The sequence below is a fragment of the Chroicocephalus ridibundus genome, chromosome 5 (assembly GCF_963924245.1).
Source record: "Chroicocephalus ridibundus chromosome 5, bChrRid1.1, whole genome shotgun sequence".
Lineage (NCBI taxonomy): Eukaryota > Metazoa > Chordata > Aves > Charadriiformes > Laridae > Chroicocephalus > Chroicocephalus ridibundus.
Window position 1 is genome coordinate 359,935 of NC_086288.1, and position 22,872 is coordinate 382,806.

The window sequence follows — 22,872 nt, forward strand, 5'->3', positions numbered from 1 at the left end:
GTAAAGATGACGAACTAATACAGGAGGGCAACTAATAGTGCACGATTTGGATTTTATTTACATCTCTACAATTTGAGCTTCAATATTCAGCAGGCCTGAAGCAGACAGGACCCAACAGGTGGCTACTGCACGCTGTGCTGGGGCCACTGTCCCAAAACAGCCCCCGCGGGAAGGGCCAGCCCGGCCCCGCCGGGGCTGCGATGCTCCAGCCCTCGCTGGACACTCCTCATTTCCCTCTGCACACAGAAACTGCAGGAAACAACACCAAATCATTCCTCCAACAATCACCAGTGCCCAGGTGTCTCCCAGGACCCACTCGAGCAGACGCAGCAGGATTTAGTGAGAGCTCTGACTCCGTAGCTCCGGAGGTATTTCGGAGCAAGATCCCCTCGCACGTTGCAGCGCTGAGTAGCTGTGACGCGGGAGGGTTTCCATTCACATTTTTCTAACGCTAGCTCAAAGCCGAAGGAAGCTGGGCGCCGAGCAATGCGGAGCCAGTGAGATTTCAGGTGTCTCGCACAGGTATTTAAGGTAAGTGATAGGCCTAACTACAATCTTAGATACAGAAATACTTCTTGCCACTTACCTCTACTGAAGAGCTTCCTCCTAATAGAATTCAACATTTCTCTAATAGAAGGAAAACCATATACTTAATTTTAGTATTTTCTGAATGATTAACACATTGGTTATTGCAATATTTTTCTTATATGCTAGACTTTTGGTCATAGTTTGTAAATTTGTAGGTTTTAAAGCCTTGTGCTCTTCACAGGTGGTTTTTTTTCCCTATCCTAAGTTTCAAGCAAGATTCAGCATCTGTCTTTTGAGGGATCCGGTGCCTTTCCGTAGGTGGTGCCCAGCTTGGATTCCAAGGGCTGGAGAGGAGTGGGTTCAGCTTGGGCTGTGTAATTATCATGAGAAACTTCAGCTCTTTGAACCCCCCCGGGCTTTATGCGCTCTCCAGTCCTGGCACCTTCAAGCAAACGTCCCGACCTCCCTTGGGCCAAGGCGGGCAGCGGGGTATTCGCAGCAGCCCCTTCTCATCAAACTGTCGTCTCTGTTTTCTTAACGGTTCGGCTCCGAAGGTGCTGGCATATCAAACTCTTCTCTTTCAGGTACCTGAGACGAAGAGAGAGAGAATGCATGTAAGTAACAGAGAATCCTGCAAAACTTGAACCCAAATTCTACTGTGCTAGTTGAATGCCTGAAAAACGTCTGAAGGAAAGTTTTTCTGATAGAAAATGGCAATTGCTATTTATTTTTTTTCTTCACATTTCCCCACCACTTCAATCCAGAGTGATTATCAGATGGTCATTTGGTAACAGATCCACAGCGGGTACAGACTCTCACGGCTCTTGACCTCAGGACTCAAATTTCTATGTTCAGAAATAGCGGAGTGTTTCTACCTTGTACCCGTTTGTGCATTTTGAGCTGCTGTCAGAACTCGCCATTTATCACAACCGACATTTTACGGGGACATTAAGAATGTGGCGTATGTAGTCGGTATTTACTCGGGATTCTTCAACAGCAGCAGCTCATCTGGGCAAGCAGCATATAGAAGGGTTATAAATCCCACCCGGTTTCACTGACATAATCCCAGCGTGTTCTACCTCCACTTCGTTACACCAACGCATTCACCTCTTGAGCCAACCTGTAACTGTGAATACTCTCCTGGACTCAAAGGGACCCCCCTCATGTTACTGCTCTTCACCTTGCAATTGTCTGTTGAATCTCCTGTTCTTCTTCTTCATTTATTCTGTGCAGAATTGACTCCAAAAAGGGAAGATGAAATTGAATATACTGAGCAACCTGCCACAGAGACAAGAAATGCCCATTAGCGAGAAATGCCAACTGGGAAAAATACTGCGAATCATTAGAATTGCTGATATACGTACATCACTGCTAATCTCTTCCACATCCCTGTCCATCAGAAAAAACTTGGCAACCTTCTCCGAGGGCCCCTGCAAGAGCCTGTGCAGTAAGGGAACGTCTCCACTCCTCAGCTGCTTCTTTTCTGGGATTGGAAAGAAACGTCGTGGTGCACAGAACACACAACAGTGCCTCCAGATACCTCACACCATCAGAAGTCTTTTTTCTGTCTAGAGCTCCCGTGTTTGACTGACGGGCAATTATTAGAGACCTAACAAGTCCCCCCGGCACATTTGCAGAAGGATGTGGCACCTCACACGATGCATTTTGAAAGAAATCGGTAGATGCAACACAAATAAGTTGCAATTCTGGTGAACAAGGAAGCATGTAGGAGACTCAGCTCAGGCCCATCAGCTCAACCACGATTTCCTAAAGCAAAACCTACTTTATACTTCTCAAAAATCATTTCAACTTCACAACTTGACATGTACGGTATTTGCACCCCAGTTCTCTCCCACTCTTTCAGCTCTTCCTTTCAATAAACATAAAAATCTCTTTTTTCCTGAAGGAACAGAGTAGACACTCTGTTGCAGAACTAAACACTTTCCACTGAAAAATCAGTTTCAACTAGGCATCTGTGACTCAGGACTGCCATCCCAACCTGGCAGTTAAAACATCCCACAGCGCTCCCAGCGGGAGCCCGGCATCCCCCGGGTGCAGCGCGGCTGCGCAGAGCAAGAGTCAGCGCAGAAAGGCATCTTAAACATGGCCTTTAACTACAGGACGAACGGAGGCCTGCTCAGCTGAACCAGCCACGTGGCAGCACGCTGAAAGCGCCCAGAACACAAGCGTGCGGTTTTTGCCCTCCATCAGAACATACCACATGTCTAAGGGGTCTCCTGAAAAGCTCCACTGCCCCACCGAGCCCCCGCTGTCTGAACAGGATGGATGCCCGCCATGAATCCCGTCACTCCCAGGGAAGCGATCCACACTTACCTCCGGAGGCGTGGATAATGTAGAGTGCAAATTCGTGTGGGCTGTTCTCTATCTGTGACACACAAACAGAAAAAGTCTCCTCAGACTGACCAGTACTCGGTAGCAGCAGAGCTAATTCCGCAAGAGCAAAGCCTCTAGAGAAGTTGAGTGGAGAATGATAAAAAACTGTACAGTAAGAAGCTATGTAGAATAAAGATACTGGAGAAACACACAGCAGCAATGGTAAATATGTTTCTGACTAGGTATAATCATAAATTAATGGCAGATGGTACCAAAGAAACTCCAAGGAAAAAAAAAGTAGTTTCAGACAGCATGGCACTGCTGTGGAGCACTAGTTTTAACTCTGACTCCGTAGAGCTTTCTGTGTGCCTGGATCCAACAGAACGTGTGTCCCAGCCCCCGGGCCAGGAGAGAATTCCCGTTTGTTTGCAGCAAAGCCCGGTTGCTCCTGCCGGTCGCTAGAGGGAAGCCCGGCCATGGCCATGAACCCAACTGCCTCTCCCTGCGCTGGGACGTGCTGGGAGCGCAGCAGCGTTCCCCTGCCGTGCGGGAGCTCAGGGAGAAGCCGTTCTGCAGTTCTTCCTCCCCTGCACACCCCGTACACCTTCTCTAGACTCAAACAGCCCTGAGACATTAGTGAAATAACGCCAACCTGTTCCTTAAAAAAGGCCTGTGTGGATTTTTTCCATGCTCCATCCTATGCACTGTCCCCTCCCGGGTGCCTCCTGCCCTTCACACACGCTGGTGTGACACGGAGTTAGCATTCCTGCAACACAGCTGCAGCTGCTGCTGCAAACACGCAGCGTTACCTTAAACTTCCGAAGCAATTGTTCTATCACTTGTCTCGTTCTCATCTGGCTGTTTATTCTTATTTTGGTTTCGGATCCAAAAGCTGGAGTAAAAACTGATGTCTAGGGACAAAAACAGCAGGGAAACGGCATGAGCATAGGACTGCTGTGCCCAACGGCTGGCACTCAAAGGGGATAAGCCAGCCCAGCTCGGGGACACGGCACACTGCCAGGTGTCTGCCACCACCGCCCCAAAGCAAAGGGTGTCCTCAGAAGAGCAGCCCCGGTCGGGGTTGAGCCCAAATCCTGGTGACACTGGCCTGGCCACGCAGGGGGCCAGTGGGGAGTCCCCCCCTCGGCTACAGGGGGAGGCCAGAAGCTCACCCCACATGACCTGCCCCAGCACCCAACCTCAGGGGATGAAAGGCAAACACAAACATTCCTACCTCGTAGTTGTAGAAGTGGCCATTAATCGAAAACCTGTGAGTTTCCACTTCTGTCCTGGCTATCATGCGCAGCCTGGTCCCCTTGGGCACGTCCGCGGCGCGGCTGCCGGCCCGTGGCAGGGTAGCGCAGTTGTGGTCCTGCTCGCTGACAGGCTTCAGAGTGCAGCTCTCGTAACATGAATGACCTGCGCAAAACAAAACCACATCAGCATATTGCACAGCTGCTCTCCCCTCCTTGCCAGCACCCCCACAGGAAGAAGGTTCTCCGTGCAGGGATTTATATTTTTAATCATTTTTTGTGTGGGTGGGAGGAGTGGGAGAGGAGAGGGCACGGGCGTACGACGAAGAGCAGCAGGCTGTCTGCAGAGGCCACAGTTTGCTGTTTTGGTCGCCCTTTGGGAAGGATTCCTTGGCGAACGCACAGCCCATTAGCACTGGCCGTCTGCAAAGTTAACCTGCAGAGCAATGTTTTCCCTAACCAGTGATACAGGAGTGCTTCACCAGCACGTAATGCATGTTGAACAGACAGAAAAAGACTTCCCTTCCCTGGTAGGGAAGGCCTAATGCGTCAGATTATTTGTGCACAGTCCCAGAACACAGAAGGTTTAGCTAACGTAAAAGCACCAACGCTCACCTTTCTCGAGGTCTGGCTTTTCTTCAGTAGATTTCAGTGTCTCCCCACTAATATGATGTAGGTCATCAAATTCTCCCCAGCGCGTCATTCCCCTGAAATGCCAAGCACACATTTCTAGTTGATTACTCCTCATTAACTCAGTGATTTCAATTTCTCCTGTAGCCAGGCTTTATGTAATACATTCCTATCCCCGTTCAAAACTTCGCAGAACACGACGACAGGCTTCAATGTGGTATACAGTCAGTAACTTCAGTTTATGTCATAATAAAATGAATTAGTAAAACGTGGTATGACTAGGGATGCCAAAATGTAACATAATACTATTTAGACCTTGTTGAACATCAACCATGATGTCCCTTAAATAATTTGCGGTAGTTTATCTATTTTATAGCAATGCCCTGGGTTAATCATGTGGAGGGTACCAGGCAGGCGTATAGAAAACACACATATTGTGGTTTCAACAGTCACAGGGTGCGCCATGTCAGTTACACAGACATAAAAGATGAAGTTCCCACACAAACCCCCGGCGCTACCCAACCCCCTGCTGTACGAGAGCAGGGAATTCAGCCCAGCCTGTTTTAAAACCCAACTTTCTTTATGCCACTATTTCCACAAGTCATTGCATAAACTCTCCAGCAGAAAGTCTTTGGCCAGTTACTGCTCTGACTGAGAATAAACCAGTTTGCAGGAAAAAATATTAAAAAAATAATTTCCTACATATATTCAAAACAATATACAACTAACTCCAATGAACACGCCAAGCGACGCTCTCAGTTGTGTTCCGTGCATTTAAAAAGTTCATTTAAGATCAAACAGTGAAGCTGCTGTGCATACCTTACAGCATGTCAGGGCAGCTCCGCATGGCTGTGATCATGAATTAACATTTACTTTAAGATTCAGATCTCCACCAGTCATAAGTTTTTGCAAGAAATAAAAGGCAAAGCACAACTAACTGCCAGAGCGGAGCCTATCCCACCGGCCACACGCAGCCCGTACCAGCAGAGGTGGCCAAGGGAATGAGAGAACCAGATTTGCCTCAGACTCGAGTTCTTGGCTGGTTTCTCCTGGCCAGAGACAGGGAGCAAGACTGTCCCTGACTTTACTGGAACTCCATGGCTGCAACAGCGGTAGCATTAAATCGACAAATCAAACATGTACCACATGCAATCTAAGACAACAGAAAATTAAGAACACGAGCTCTGAAATACAGAATTTATCAGGGAGCCATTCAGGGTAAGTATTGGCTCAGCCTCCATATTACACATCACTCGGCTTCAGCTCATCAGATACAATTCCGAATTCACCGACCAAGGCCTGGGAAATAGCTTTCAAAACAGAAAGAAGAAACACTCAAAGAACCTACATCAGTTTTTAAAGATATGGCCAATCCAGCAGGAGTCAGATCAGCACAAGGTGCTCCGATACAAGACGTCGCAGGCAGCGGCCTGAAGGAGCAGCTGATTCGTCTGTATTTATGAGGGGTTCTAATACCACATCTTGCACACAGCCAGTCTTCGTTCCTTGGCTTGAACTCTGCCCCGAGAAGCCACGGTGTCCCACTTGGAGTGCCCAGGAAGGTAACATGCCATAGACAATCACTCAGCACCAATCTACCAGCTTTTTGCTTCACGCTGGAGAACGTGCATGACACAGGTCTTTTGGGGGCTACCACCATTATTAGGTGGATGGACATACATGGGGGGGTGTATATTTTTATATATACGTTTCCATACATAGAGACAAGAGCAGCCTCCTCTACCTTCCCAACTGTTCTTCAGCTGAAAGCCAAAGATGCCACCAAGATGCATCTTTCTGCCCAGCTGCAGCTGTTGAAAGACCACAGCAGTTAGAGCACCCCCGGGCAAGCAGCCACCACAGCCTTTGGGCAACCGGGGATAAACAGCCAGCCACGGCCATTGCAGCCACCCACACGGGCTGTCTTGACATACTGGCCTGCCTCCTCCTTCGGGACGTTAATATCTTACCTTTTGCCAGGGAACAAACCCACGTTCTCTGTTGACTTCAGGGTTACAAAAGAGGGTATCTGCTTCTCATCCTGAATTTTTAATCGGATAGGATGCCGGACTCCCCAAAATATTGACAAGATTCCTTCAATAAATGGTTTGCTTCCTTCTCGCTGGAGAAAAAAAAAAAGGACTAAGGAGTGCTGCATAATAATTGAGTAATAATAATCAAGTAATAATAATTGATTTCCCCTCAGAGTCACAGGAATACATTGAAATCGCCGAGGCTTAACACAGCCCCGAAACAGGTCACCTAGAGAGGCTGCGTCATCTCTGTATGTAAGATATTTCCAAAACAGGTAGCTAAAGCTGCAGCTGACCTGGTCTTGTGTCAGCATTAGCTTGACTTTGACCAGGAGGTTTTCCAACCAATGTGTCCCTAATTCCGTACAATTACACATCAAATGCTATTTGTTCTACTTGGATGACCAGCTCTTCTGAAACCAGTGTGCTAAGAAGGTGCCAAAGGGGAAGACCAACTGCTGGCAAAGGGGGAAGGTGCAGTTCATGGTCCTTGTTGATGCAGGGCGCTGCATCAGTCCAAACCCCCTTATCAGTCCCCATTCTTGCCGACACAGAACTCCGTCACTGCAGAATGGGCTGGGACAGAGCAGTGGGGACTGCCCAGGATTGCTCTGATGGCCTTTTGGGTCTTGACAGCAGCAAAACCAGCTTGTGAAGGAGAAGGAAGTTCAGACCTCTAAAGCAGGGACTCTGCTAGGAGACACGATTCATGCTTTAGGCCCCTCCGGTCTCCAAGAGGATGTGTTCCTGGGGCCATGCATACGAGCATTTTCTCTGCACTAAAGGGTCACGCTTGAGCAGAGAGCAGCCACCTCTTCTCACAGCACTTGACTCCAGCACTTGCTGTGGCAGTTTTATTACAGTGATATATTCCATCTAATATACTGACACAGAACTGGTATCCCACGTGGTTCAGTCTGCCACATTAAACATCACCCATTAGTGCCTTTCCTACTATTACGTTGTGCTTTTGGGTTTATTTTTACACGATCCTTACCTGATTGTGTGTCAGTTGGAGATTTTCTTGATCAGAATAGTAGGAGTTGTAAGTCTTCAGAAGAGAAGTGAGCTGCTCCCTAGAACAAAAGATCACAATGAAAAGAATCATTTTTAAGCCTCTCGATCACTGTAAAATCCAGGTACTAAGTAGCAGGGTACCAGCCTGTATCTGTGTACAGGTTCGTTAATGATTAACGCATCATTTTCTTTGAGTAAAATTTTGTCAGGATTCTGGGTTGCTCACAGGTTGCTTCTGTAGAGACCTGATACACAGAGGAAATTAATTAGGCATGGCCTGATGTGACGTTAACACTGCCCCAGAACTTGTACTTTGGACTCGTGTTGTAGTCATGAGGGGGAAGCAAACAGGATCAACACTCCCATGCACCAACGCGGCAGATGAGTCGAGTTAGCTTACACTGTGTTTTCCCTGCATGCTGGTTTTCATTGGGTTTTCACATGTTTTCAGATACTCTTCTTACTTCAGAATTTCTACAGTAAGCCTAGACAAAACATTTCAGTTTCCTTCTGCTTGAAACCTAACAGCTTTGCGCTAAATCTTTGCTTGGAGGAGAAAGGATGGAGATGAAGAGAACCTCTGCCAACAAGCGAGGATTATAATCGGGCCCATCGTCTCAGGTTTCAAACAAAAATTCATGATGCAGTTAAAAAGCAGCATAGCATTGCGCTTTGAACTGACTGCGTCGAGGCAGGAAGGCAGCAAGAGGCACGCTGCTGCTAACGACGGTTAAAGCTTACTATTTAAGAACCACCACCAGATGTAACTACACCTGTCTCCATCCTTGATAAACTCACAGCACTGCAGGAGAAGAGCGTTTCAGAAAAAGTTTCAAATTTGGTGGCATCTCAAAATAACCAAATTAAAGCTACCACACACCCATTTACTAGGCCACAGTCGCCACCTCCTGCCTTTGGCAACTTTGTCTGGCAAGAACAAACTTTAGCTATGGGATTTTAACTAGGTGATTTCCAAACCTCCCGGGGAATGTCAGCGGAGACGGGGCCACTCAGCACCCCGAGACCCCAAGCAGCCAGCAGGGGCACAGCCAGCACTTCGCAGCTCAGGCTCAGGAGGACCGAAAAAAAGACAGAATTAAGTGAAATGTATTTCAGGAACATCAAGAGTGAAAGGCTCTTCCCCACACCGAGAAAGCAATTTCCACCAGCAGAGATAATTAAGCATGGGCAACAATTGCAAGGAAGCACACACATTCTTCCTCACAGACCATCTTTAAACACCTACTGAGCTGACTATCAAGACGGGTTAATGTACGGTCTTGCGGTGGTGAGTGAAGACACCACGTTTGTTTCCAAATGGTGCCTATTATTTCCTTGGTTTTGCCTAGCATGAGATACTACAACAGCTCAACCACAGGCAAAACAGACAGCATTTGCAAGCTCTTCTCACACTAAGTTCCACAGAGCCCTAGCCCTACCAAAACTGTTCAAGACTCATGTACCATCAGAAGTTCTATTACAACGACACCAATTTCAGTAAAAACCCAAAAAAACCAAAAGGAAAACCCTACCCCAAATCCAAGAATTGGATTCTAGCACTGTCACTGAAAAACCAAATCACACATAGGAATAATGCTCAGTAGAAATTAAGTTTCACTATTTCAGCAGTCAAGAGTTCACCACGAACATCAAAGAAACCACATGGGAGGTGCAGGAATACATGGACCCAGAGCATACGCACAGTTTTACACTCCACCTTCTGAGAGAGGAACTTTAGAGCACAGCCGTGGGGCATCGGAAACCCTGGCATGAATAGTGGCAGCAGAACTTTAAACCGTTGTGTCACAACACACCCACGTCCCAGAAGGCGAGGGCATTATCAGTGGTGACAGCGGCACCCTCACCAGAGATGACAAACCTGAGAGTGATCTCTCCCCGAGCAGCAGGATCAGCTTGTCCATCACCGCAGTGCAGAAGGACACGTGCAGGGGTGAAACGGGTGCTATTTCAGAGCATCTCTCTGATCAGGTTGTGACTCAATTTACTCAGACTTCTGTTCAAAGGGCTGCACAGCTGACTGCGTAAACTTGAAAAATAACCAAGTCAGTGTTGCTCGGAGGGAGCAGGGAGGGCAGCAAACGTGGATTTGCTGTACGCAGTGTGCGAGCGAAAAGCTTTCCCTGGCATAACCTATCCCTCCCTTGCTCCACTTAACCAGAATTCAGCTGTGTCCTGATGCTTGGGGAGCCTTTTCCCATGATGAGAAGGGAAAAGATTTACTCAGCGGGTAACATTAGGACAAGGGCCGCACCACTAAACTCAACAAGGTTAACTGCATTCCTGTCTGAAACTCTGCTTGTAAATTATTTATGTTGTTAACTTACTGCAACTCCCCCCCAAATATTTTTAAAGTGTCTTAATCAACAAAGTGCTGGGGTCCAAACCAGCATTTTCAAGACTTCCTTCAGCTCCGCTCTTAAATCCTGGTAACACAGGCGGTGAACGCCTCTCTCTGCATCGTGTTGGAATAGCTCCTTCCACGTCCTTCGCGCCTCCTGAGCTATGAGGGATTGTATTCAGGTCATCCCACCAAAAGGCAAAGTTTTAATAGACTTAGATATGAATCAGGTAGAAGCAAAAGTTTGCTCATGCTGGCTAAAGGTAAGCAAGATTAAGCACGTCCTGGCCTCATACACAGGCAAAATCCAGATGCAATCTAAGATTAACACACAAGTAGGAGACACCTCGTTTAGTTTGACGGGTGTTGTGACAGACCTGCTGGTCCTGCTTGCGAGGGGCTTCTAACATAAGTCTTTTTATACTTTGCAGCCTAATACCTTTGGCAATCATTTTATTGACAGCTGTTACTTTGCAAGCTTTTCCAGGTAGGAAACTGGGGAGATCAATTCCCTGCAGAGAGATGAGGAATACATAAGGACTCGGGTCACGCTCTGAGACCCATCTATTCCCCTTAGTCCGTGTTGGCTGCAAAGGCAACTAAAATCGCAGGCTAGAAGCACTAAGTGATGTGCTAAGGGCTGTCTCCGAGGCAGACTCAGTTTCTCAGAGCAAGCTCTGAAGACTTGCAGTTGGTTTCTTGCCTTGTCTAGGAAAACTTCCCATTAACGTGCAGAGAAGTTTGCACAAATAAATCTTTTGGGTTTTAGGCTCGCATCAGTGTGGCCAAAGATGACGAACCACACAAGCCATTAGAAAAGCCCCGAGGGAGAGATTTAACAGCAGGTCTCACTGACTTGTTTGTCCTTATGTAGCCGAGAGACATAAGAAAAAAAAATTAGAAAATTTTTCTTCTTTTATCCTCAGAAAGCAGTAAAACGTGCACCAACCTACCAGTTGCAGGAGGAGTCTCAGTGTTGCACATCTTCGCTACAAAGGGCCAAAGACCACCCTAACCAAAGGCAGATGGCCACCTCTGCAGAGCTACGCTGCCAGAAAATCATCAGCTCTGTTGTGTTGCAAGACAGCTCCTCACAGCTCGCCCTTGTGACAACAGCCAAAAGCAGCCAGTCATGGAAGCCAGAGCCAAGTAACTGGTAGAACAACTTAGAGACAAACTCCAAAAAGGTAACATTTACTGCAGATTCACCACTTTGTCCAGTAATGAAGGCTGTAAGGTCCAGCGCCCCAGTGGTAAACCACAACAAAGCCCAGATGGTGTTCACTCAAAACACTGACCCAGGACAATTCACCTGCGTCCTCTCCTCTCCTGAGCCCTACACACTTCTCCACAGATATCTATGGCACTTATGCTTAAAGACGCAATAGTTCAGCCAGCCAAATAATCCCACACGTTTTGGTCAGCCTTTTGATCCCGCCATTGTGCAACTCCCCAGCAGCAGGCTTGCCTTGTCAGCAGGACCTGCATGATACAACCGAAAGAGGAGTAACGAAACAGCAGATTCAAGGTGTAGATGAGGGACAATACTCTGAAAATCGCATTGGAAGCAATGAATGTATTGCAGCTTGAATGTATGCAGACTGTGTTAGTGATAGTTGAAATGCTTATTCGGGTTTTTTTTGCAAGGTAAAAAAAACACAACACACCAACTTGAACAGTACTTGAAACCGTGACACTGATGCAGAGGTGTCTCAACCAGGATCCCCATTTCACCACTGGAACAGGTAAATATATAGGGGAATAAAACCCCAGAGACACTGGTTCATCTGGAACATTCCCAAATGCTTTTGTATGCCAAGTATATGAAAGTTCACACAGATTAATTACCTCTGACAAAACCACTACGTCCGAAATTAGTAGCAGTACAAAAGGAACAGCTCTTCAGGGAAGGAGAGGGACGCATTTATTACCTGTGTGCTCTGGGCAAAGCTCTGACGCCCTTCCTTAGAAAGGGAGAAATCAACAGTTCTGTTCAAGCCACATATCAAAGTATCAGGATTCAGATGCAAATACCTATTTGCGGCACGAGAAATCCTATCACAGGCCCCATCCCCGGGGGGAACTAACCGCTAGCTGCTTCCCACAGGAACAGCAAGAGGGATGGAAATGAAGTGAGAGAAGAGCCCCCTCTTCCAGCTCCTGTGCTCTGGACAACAAGGGGAAAATCAATGCCCTGAAAAAGGCATGGAGCTCTACGCCAGGAGGCTCAGGGTTTATGGCAGCATCAGGAAAAATTCCTACCAGCAGATTTAACTGTGGAAAAGCAGCCTACGAAATAGAGTTTGACTGCAATTCCAAGCTTTTTACAAGTAGGTTAAAGAACCCCTTTCGCTCTCCACAGGAAAGAGCTGGCAGCCCCATAGGTCTTTCTGCAAAGAAACCCTGCCATCCGGGACTAGAGGCCAGACCCCGTGCCTCGAACAAAGACCAAAAGGTTTAATGCTCTGTTCTGTGAAATCCATATAAACAGTAACTTTGTTCTGTATACACGTTGCAGAAAGCAAGTGGCAGGAACTGCTGCTGCTACAGGCTCAGCTCTCTACGAGATGAGATCCCCTGGTTATGAATAAATATGGAGTAACTTGAATGAAAGCAGCAAAGTCATAAACAATTTCGTTAATAATTTACCTGGTTATGAACTTCTCCTCATTGATGGAAACAGAAGGCAGATGCTGTGCTTTCATAGTCACTTTCTTCATTTATTCAGAAGAGATGAATCTAAGCAAAAGGTTAAAAAATCATTATATCCACTAATGCCACTAAGAAAGACTAGATGGCAAACACAACAACAAAGCCTTAGTTTGCCAAGTGAAACAGGCTCAGACACTCAAGCTAAGGGCTAACTACACCATATTTTGACTACTTTATATTTAGCTCTAATACACAAGTATTTCCCACTCCTAGTAAAAAAGCCGTAAGCCATTCCCACCAAGGATATCACAGTACCTTAAATCCCAAGTACTACATATACCAGGACTTTCCAAGTAGTTTTTAGATACTCTACAACTCCATGATTATGCTTCACTTGTTAGTACACTGCGACTGCAACCCATTTACTGGTTGGGATTCATTTGTTAATTATGGATAGAGCATTGCCCAGGGTCACCAAAAAAAAAAAAAAAAAAAAAAAAGAGTGACTCAGCAAACCACCCTAAACCAGGTTCATAAAACTAGACAGGAGAAGAAGCGTTGATCCTCACCAGAGTCCTGCAGCACACAAAGAAAGCAGCTGAGATATTAAAGAGAGAACAAGGCTATAATTAAAGTGATGTAGCAATATAATTTACAGATCACCACGTAGTGATTCCAGCATGTTATGTAGGCAACGAGCCAGACCCACGAGACTCCAACAATGCATTCTTCAATAAGTTTAATTATGGAGTCTTGGCTGCTTACATTCCCCCTCAGGTACTAGAAGAAAAGGCAGACGGAGGAAAGTAAGAGAAGAGACTCAGACTCAAGACTGACAACTGATACTGCACTGGAAAAAACTTAGTCTCAGCCCAAGTGGCATCACACAGATGGGTAGAAAAAAATGAATCCCATGGAAAGCAGTAAAATCTCCAAGGACTGCACTGAAAGTTGATTATTACACTTTTATTTCTCTCTCTCACTTCGGCATGACGACCAAGGAACTTTCCTAACAGCACTTGACGTCCATCCTCCCTTAGGCGAGGAGATTGACTCCAGTCTGATTTCAGACTGCATGGGACAGACCCTGGTCTGAAAAGCAGTTTATTGTCTACAGTACTGACAGGTAGCCTTCAGAAATCTCTTTAGAAAAGAAGTTCAAGCTTGAAAAGATCAGGGCTAGCTAGCGAGTTAGCGCCTAGCTTCTGCGCAAGTGATCCTTCACTACCGGGATTCTTTTTTAGCAGAAGTTGCATAAAGTTTCCACATAGATGAACAACTTCTAAAAAAATGTATGTGGACAAAAGAGAAGTTTTACATAAAAATACATTATCTTCAACCTACAAAGCATATAGGAAGTTATTTCACAACCTCTAAAACCAGAGCACACTACCAAAATAAGCTCTACGTGAGCAGCTGGGCTTCCTAACAGAGCTGGATCAGCAGCGCACCGCGAAGAGCAGGAAGGATCCCACATACCCATTGTCCTTTGGGTGACATCCATCGAGGTAAAAAACATACCTGAAAGCCAAATAGGCCCAGGGACTTCCGTACAGACATGAGTTTGTACAGGAGGAGATGGCTGTACAGCAGTATAACAGCGGTGTTTCTTTGCCTCCGAGTTCAGTAACCATTGGCCACACCTTGAAATCTGCGCTGATGTGATTTACTAATACCTCTGACTGAATCCTCTGTCCATGCCAATGGAATTGCAAAACAATTTCAAAAGCCGCAGAGGAGTTCATGTACATTGGCACCCGAATAACTGGATGCACGCTTAAGCTCCCTCCCATCTGTCAGGAAACAACACGTTAGGAAGAGCAGATAGCCAAGTCACCACTGTTAAACGTAGCGCAGCGACTCTGGCAAGCTCCAGCACCGCTTCACTGCTCGTGGTTGAATTCTCTTCAATATAATTTGACCTTAAAATGTTTCATGTGAAAGAAAAAGCTGATCTCTACAGATTCAGAGAAGTGATCTTTACGCAAAAAAAAAAAAAAAAAAAAAGATTACCAGTGGACTACCTGTTTTGTTATACAGTGAATGGCTCTTACTAAATCCTTTGCCTTAAAAACCTTGAGCATATCTTAAATCAGCCGGACGCCATTAAAATGCTGACAACAAAAACTGGAGCAGTAGCTGGTGATGGGAACAATTCTTCACCAACGCCTCCCCCTTCCTTCTCCCTGGCTGCCCACGCGCCTGGACAAAGACTGGCCTTTTCTCCTACAGCTGCCACAGAAGCACAAAAAACGCTCGTTACATTTTCCTCAGTTGTGTCCAGCTCTGCTTATCAGGCTGGTACAAAACACTCCCACCCCGCCAGCTCACCCCAGAGGTAACACACTTCCCCGTGGACCCTTCCCATCAGCCCATACCGGCTACGCAATCTCGCGGCCCATACTTTTAGTTAACCCTGACACCTGCGGGTTGGGACCACCCAGTGACTTCCCCAGCACAACTCTGTGACACCCCAAATGACACTATATTTACACTGGCGCTCCAGAAGTCCACACAGCTGGCACGTTTCCTATCACCTCCCAGTATTTTATTGTTTCCCATGTCACTTCCTTGTAGCTCTTTTGAGGAACCAAAGAGGAGAAGAGGAGAAGCATGGTTTTTCCATTGTTCCCTTTGATTTGAACTAATATGTGTTAATTTCCTAGCTCTCCCAACAGCACATGGTAGTGGCCATCTACTCAAAGCTGCCTCCTGACTGGTTTGGTGTCTTCAGCATGACGCTAAACTGGACTGGAACCACAGCCTTCTCTCGGGCAGGCAAGACCTTGGAAGCTGGACCTCGGCTGGACTGACCTCCTGGCTGAGACTTAAGCAAGACGACACTCGGTGCTTGGAGGAAGACTGACTGAAGCCTAAAGGACTTTTGGAAGGAAAGAAAAGAAACAGAAGGGCACGACAGGAGTAAATCACAAGTGGGGCAAACACAAAATAAGCAGCTCTAGAGGGAGACTGCAACTATTGGAGAGGTCTGGGAAAAGGAAAAGGGGAAAAAGAAGAGCACTGCACGAGCCCAAAGCTGCGAGAGATCAATAGCCACATCACGGCACAAGACAAATCTAGCAGAAGTAGCGAGCTTTACTTTTCCGTAAGATTTATATTTTACTTGAAATGGGGTTTGGTTTTTTGTTTGTTTGTTGGTTGTTCCCCCCCCACCCCCCAAGAAAAAGTCAAAGTGTTAGTGGAGAGGCAGATGACAGGACTTGCTTAATTTTATGAAGCAGAGTGATTTTTAAGTTATTTGCTTAAGGGGACAGCACAGGGACAGGCCGGCGCAGCAATGACAAAGCAAAGGTAAGAGCAAAAGGCCAGGCAGATTTTTACACACGGATGAAAGCAGGCAACTGTAGAGGAGGGCTGGAAGGAGAGGGACGCTCAGCACCTGGACTTGAGCCAAGCAGGAGCAGCACAGCAGCATTTTTATTTGTATGTAACAGCCTGGATGTGCCTTTTGGCGCATCCATGTAACATTAAGGTGGGGACAGCAGAGTGAGCGGTGTGCTACCCAGAGCTCCTACCAGCAGTAGGAAAAACTAAAACCCCAAACCTGCCCAAAAATTTCCAGTTATTTTCGCCCAGGGCTTCCCAGAGCTGTTCCAAAGACACAGCAAGCCAGGATGGGGTGAAGCTTCTCAGTTTCTCATACAGAAGCAACAAGGCTCAGCTGCCTATTGAATTAGCTATTGCCAATTTACACAGCTGATATTTTGTACAGCACAAAGAGCTTCGGCACAACAGCACAGATACCTGAGGCATTTGCTAAACTTGGAAGCGTCTGGTGTTTAGCAAAATTTTGGACCGTTATCTGTTACTATAAAAATGAGTTCAGGATTTATTCACATGCATAAGAAACTCAGGATCAGCAGAATAATTTTACTGGTCTTTACCCAGACAGACACTGTAGTTGTATGAGCCTTCACGCTGGGTTTCTCTTTGGTGATTTCGTTTGGGTTGGTATGTTAGATGTGCTACCACCAAAGCAACTGTCTAATCCGGAGGAAGTACTCATTGCAAACACTTGCCTTTTCCCCACTGCAAACAAGGGGGCTTTTTTCTTTGTCTTGCAGACTTCTTTACACTTCATTTTAAAAATTAACTGCTCCAGTACAGAGCAGTAACAGCACGACTTGGATACAAAACACAGCGTCACCCCTCTGCTCAGGCAGGTGCAGAATGGGCTTTGATTGCCGAAACCAAAAGCAAGTCAGTATTTATCTGTGAATATGGCCCCTTCACTCTCCGAGTCACAGAAACACAAGCTCCCTTCACACAAACAACGATGACAGAGCAGGGCTTGCACCAAATGTATTTCAGACAGTGAGGGATGCATTACTATGAAAAGAAGTTACTTACTATTTCAGGTCACTTAGACAGCTTTTACCCGCCAAAAAGAACAGACAAGGTCACCGACATAACCTTTTAAATCACGCCGGCACTGAATGAAGGGCAGCGGAGGCTCATGCCCACGTACACACAGAGCAGCAGCACTACCTATTATCTGCCCACTTTAGTCACAACCCACTCACCCAAAGCCACCTTGAGATTTAGGAACTACTTTGACGAGGGTTTCTGACCGAATATGTCTCCTCCCCTCCGGCACCCTAATTACCCGAAAGGAATGTGACTGCAGTTGTGGTGGCTGCGAAGGACCTCGCTTTCTACTGAGACGGCAGGTTACACGGCAAGCAGGGGAGCAGCTCCGGCTTGCCATTCCCCTCACCTGTACAGCTCAGCAGAGACGGAGAAGCAGAGGAGGAGTTTCACGTACCTTTCACTGAGCCCTGGACGAGGCATGACAGCATGGCACTGGCTGACAGCTACTTCATGGAACCCACAGAGCTGTTAATTACTCTTTGCCTTAAACTGGGAGTGCTGGAAGCCCAGGACACTCCCCGCATTTCGGTGCATGTCGGGAATATTTACCTACCCACTTTCCTTCCTCCAAGCGGCTGAGAGGAGCGCTCCCTTAGTCACGGTTACACCTACGGGGAGGCTCCAGTTAACACTTTAATCACTAACTTTATAATGAGAGGCAACCTGCTGACTCTTAGTAATTATTTGCTGACAGGACGCGCCCTGAAACATCCTGTGCTGAAAGCACTGTTATGCTTTAACCTTTTCTCTTGTCTGTTTTCTAATCTAGAGGGTTAGGACATTTTTCCTTCTCCAGATACACACTGGAGTTTAGGGGAATAACCAAGACATACAATCAGATCATGCCTAAATATGAATATATGGATTTATAACATTATGACACAAATTCTGACAACGCAACTTGTTCACTTAATTACATACAGCTGTATATTCAATTTCTTGCTTAATAGACTTATGAATATTATTCATTGGGCAAGAGAGAAGGCATTGCTGCTTAGCTTAATTGCTCAGTAGCTAATAGTATAAGCAGATGTTTAAGCTGTAAAAAAACATATGAACCACACATACCTTCCAAGTTTCTCCTGTTTGCCCATCCATTTATAGCAAGCAATTTATTCACATGATCAACCCTAAAACTGGAAGTTATTGGGCCACAGAGAGAAGAGCACGAAAAATACTGAGCCTGAATTTGCCTTTATACCCATCTTATTGTACTGTGATTTACATCAAGTTATTTCTGCTTTATATAATTTTATGTTAAGGGGAGGTAGAACAGACCCATAAATATTTGATTCCTGATCACATCGTTATCCTGTGGTGGTTTTCCTCTCAAGAGCTGGACGCATTGCTGTACGCACAACACAACATACTCGGTATTTGGGATTACAGTTTATGCTGCAGTTTCTACCTCTGCACCAAAAAAATATTTAAATAAAGCTTTCCTTGGTATATATAACATTGAGAAGCCTTTCAAACCACAGGAAGGAGTCAACATAAGAGATTTTTGCTCGGTTCTCAGAGGAGCTCCGTGCTGTGGTGGGCTTGGAGCTTCAGGCCAAGCTCAACATCTGGAGCTGCTCTATCTTTTCTGCAATTGTTTAACACAAACCCATACAACTTCCCAACCCGTTTAACACCAGAGGTTTCATTTTTCCTGTCACAGCTTCAGACGCTTGATGAGAGGGCTAGAGCAGAGAGCAGGCACAGCCTGGCACCTGCCAGCCTCTAAACCGAGATAACGTCTAATCTGTTGGTGACACTTGTGCTCCGCTGCTGCACACTCACACTGTAAAGCTCTACCATACCAGAAAGTATGGAGTATTTTTAGAACTGAAGACCACATTATTAGCTCACAATAGGGCAATGTAACGTTAACCCTTCAGTGTATCTCAAGCTCCATCCTGACTCCACAGTTTTGAGTCTTTGTCTGGTTTTTTAAGATTAATTTAAATTTTTAGGGACAGCTTTTTTTTAAGTTTACAAGCAAGTTTTAAAAACCCAATGCTTAAATTACTTAGATTCATGCAAAGATATCTCAGTAAGAAATTAATACAATAAAGCTGTAAAAAACCCGGATGTAGTAAAGGCGTGTAGTTCTCATTCCCAGTTAAACCAGGTGTGTTGGTTTTTACATTGGCGTGCGGAGCGTGGCTCGGGCTGGTTTCTAGTTTTCACTCTCACAGCTGCACTACTCCCACCAAAGGCCTAGTTCTGATCTCGTTTCAGTCACACACAGTTACCTGGTAAGTACCACGAGCAGACCTGTCAGTGCAGACTAGGAACGGGTACCACATCACAAAAAGAAAAGATGTCTTTAGGGCCACATAGCAGAAGGAAGTTTGCTGGAAATTCCAAGAAACAGAATGCTTCTGTTCCTTTCATAGTAAATACTCAATGCACGGGAAGCGTTATTTTTTTGTCTTTCATAATAGGCATAGTTTATATGCCCTGGAAGGCTAAGAACAAGTCACAACTTGGTTATATTATTTCACCTGTTAAGTAAAAGCATAATGATGTTTTGCTTCAAACAGGCAGGGAATGTGACAATCCTTGAGTCTTTAAAGGCTGTTTTCATGTCAGGCTCCTTGCATGATTAATATTCAAATAATTTTAAGTTAATAAATAATTGGAAGTTGGAGTTCAGCTGTTGAATAACTTGCTCTCAAATCATTAACAGATTGCTAAAGCTAGAAGAATATCTCAAACAGAAAAAACTAAGAGATTCCTGTTCTATTTTTGTAGTACATGGTCACCTGGCCATGGCAAGATCATCCAGGCACGCTGGAGCTCAGTGGAAGTGTTTTGATAAACACAACAGGATACACACGAGCTCACAACAGATTTCTCTGCTTTACAGTGAAAAGGAAAATCCCTAACACTGTTTGCAAAGAACTGTTTCTGCACAGCTTCAGATCATTAACTCCAAACACGGAAAATCCTTCTTGGACTTTCTGAGGCAGCTACTGCAGTGCAAAGGCAGAGCCTTGGCTGACAAGATCTGAAATGAACACAAAGCAAGTGATCGGTTCTTTCCTTTAGATTACACAGGTTACCAAGAGGATTGTGTTGATAATAGCAACAAATCAAGGAATTTAAAACAACTGGATTTACTCTGCAAGGGACCTCCCACTCTTTGGTAAGATTATTTTCTGTCACCACACCAAAGTGCCAAGAGCAAACCTCGTGTGCCAGGACATGTTTTGCAGACAGAACTGATAAGCACGGAAAACAGAAACTAGGAAACAGATGACGAGCCCAAATCCCTAAATATGTACTGTACGCATCCATTACACTGCCTGGTTATCTATCATGGGCCATCACCCCTCACACACACCACTGTGAATTTTGAAGGCCACAGTTTTTTAAGGAATAGAAGAGAAGCAGGGCTGATGTCTGCAGCAGCACATGTGCTAGAGGCTATGGTTTTTGACATCATTTAAAGAGGTGGAACTTCCCAAGTACTGACCTTTGCCTCTGCGAAAAGCCGCTTGCAGATATCACTGTCTTTATCCTCACAAGCCACTGTCAGAGGGACAGATCCTACCTAAGCATGTGAAACACCGTTAGTCACACATTGGTTAGATACGCCCATGAAGTCATCCATTTGATATCGTAGAGCTTTATAAACCCATACAAGGATTTTCATTGCCGGGAGCTACAAAATATCACAAAGGGCAGAACCAGCTGGAACTGCCCTGTCCCAAAGAGCTACAGTCACAGCTTCTCCCTCCCATTACAGCTCAGCCAGCAGTAAAATCACAACCTCACCACACCCAGCCACCTTACACAGCACTTATAAGCCCTAATTCCTCCACACTCCAGGTCTCCAGACCCAGATTTTTCTTCAAATTCAAGGTTTTCCATAAAAGATTGCTTCCTTCAGTTTCTCTCTATGTGCTGCTCCGTATCAGGGCTCCCCTGTTTTCACAACGCAAACTCCCTGGTCCTATTTCCTTGGAGAGCCACAATCAAAACCCTCTCACGTTCCCCCAGCACAAAACCATCCTATTTGCAATAGAGGATCTTTTTATGCCCCGGCCACTCCTCAAGAATGGTCAATTGAGGGACATGTGACTGTAGCACCTGACTCCCATTCCCAATATGCTAATGATTTTTCTTAAATTACTGGTTTCTTAAAGCAGCTGAGTCCTAATGTGGTCTGTCTCCTATTTTCTGTCCCTTTTAAAACACCGGTTCAGTACTCTCCACAATCAAAAGGTCATACTGGATCTAAACTAGACTTCTGAGGGAGTTTCAGATCCTAATTCTGACTCGAAGCTATTGCCATCGTTCCTTGAAGCCGCACACGCCTGCTGCAGTTGGAACTGCTCTTGCAGAACAACCAGTTATTTTCCTGTTATTTCTACGCTTGCCTTTAGATTGTGTACAAATGGGAAGGTTCGATCTGCAAAGTGTTGTAGAACTATTTGAGAAGGGACAATTGTTGTGCCAAAATTTTCCCCATTCTCCTCATTTTAAGACACCCTAAGTTGTAAAGCAAACGTCAGCAATAACTCTAATTGCAATATAATTTGCATCACAGAAATACGTATGCAAGTCTATATTTTCTCCGTGATCTCAGTGAAAAAATGGGAAACGTCTCGGCTCCACTGAAGATCAGTCGTCGAGTCACATTATAAATACCTGGACTTTATACAAAAAAGCCTACCAGTAATCAGTCTGAGTTTAATTTCTAATGAACACAATGCAAATCAGACATTGTTGTCTTGCCTTCACTGCAGTACATGGCGCTGTGTCATGAAATGATGAAGGATCTCCAGCACACGGTCTGCAGCGCTGTCTCAGCCCCGCTGAACGTGCCTGCGTTACCGAATTCGAGGGGATCTGGGAGGCTGTTTACTGACCTGCTCTCGCTGTTCCCTACCCTACTGGTCTGTCAAAGATATTCTCTCTTCTGCATCAGACTTTCCTCTTCTGCAAATGCGCACACTGCCAGATCCTGAGATGCTCTGAGCATGTGCAAGTCTCTGGCAAATTTCGGAGAAGAGCTCGGCAGCAAAATTTTTTTGCATGCAAACTGCAAGATATATTTGAAAAAAAAGTTTGAAGTAAGCTGCACTTCAGGACTGTCACTATTCTACAGTGTACTACCTAAATGCAGTGTAATGTACTACTAAACTAAGACGAATATTCCTGCTTCATAGCAATTGACGCCGAGTCATAATTATGAAGCAAACCCCTCCTGATGTTAAATAAGCTTAATGCTAGGCTGGATACTGGTTAAAGAGCGCTCATGCAAATACCTTGCCATTGCCTATGTAAACACTTCAGTGGTTAAAAAAAGTAGCCCAGATTTCCAGATACCATTCTCCTCACACTTGCCATCAGAAAGTACAAGTTTTCACACAATATTCTGCTCTGGGGCACTAGAGGGAAGACGCTTTAAGAAAGAATGACAGCCCGCACTAGCCAGCGTTGCTACGACTTACAAACTTCAAGAAAATGGTAAGGATGAGAGAGGACATGGAAACTGGATTTAGCAGATGTTTTACTGAGATTGAGATGATAAAGACATTTTAGGAAAGAACGTGTGATACAAAACTGTGTGACATCACTGTATTTTACATGACTGTACTGGACCGAGTTTCCTGATGGCATAAAATGATGAAGTGCTGTCAATACTGAAGAAAAATAACCTTTTAGTGTCCCCCGT

General features: G+C 45.6%; 1 protein-coding gene across 5 annotated transcripts in view; it reads right to left on the reverse strand.

The window, feature by feature from the left end:
• Positions 1-32: 32 nt before the first annotated feature.
• RASSF6 (Ras association domain family member 6) overlaps positions 33-22,872 on the reverse strand; it is a 28,840-nt gene continuing 6,000 nt past the window's right edge. Inside the window, exons 1-11 of one of the 5 annotated variants that reach the window (XM_063337278.1) lie at positions 17,752-17,776; positions 12,804-12,893; positions 7,776-7,854; positions 6,716-6,867; positions 4,731-4,822; positions 4,097-4,281; positions 3,672-3,773; positions 2,863-2,914; positions 1,893-2,011; positions 1,709-1,806; positions 33-1,116 (exon numbers count right to left, since the gene is read on the reverse strand). In XM_063337278.1, coding sequence (XP_063193348.1) covers positions 1,041-1,116; positions 1,709-1,806; positions 1,893-2,011; positions 2,863-2,914; positions 3,672-3,773; positions 4,097-4,281; positions 4,731-4,822; positions 6,716-6,867; positions 7,776-7,854; positions 12,804-12,874 — 1,026 coding nt within the window. In that variant the 5' untranslated portion in view covers positions 12,875-12,893; positions 17,752-17,776 and the 3' untranslated portion in view covers positions 33-1,040. The other 4 variants (XM_063337275.1, XM_063337277.1, XM_063337279.1 and 1 more) reach the window with 4 other exon arrangements.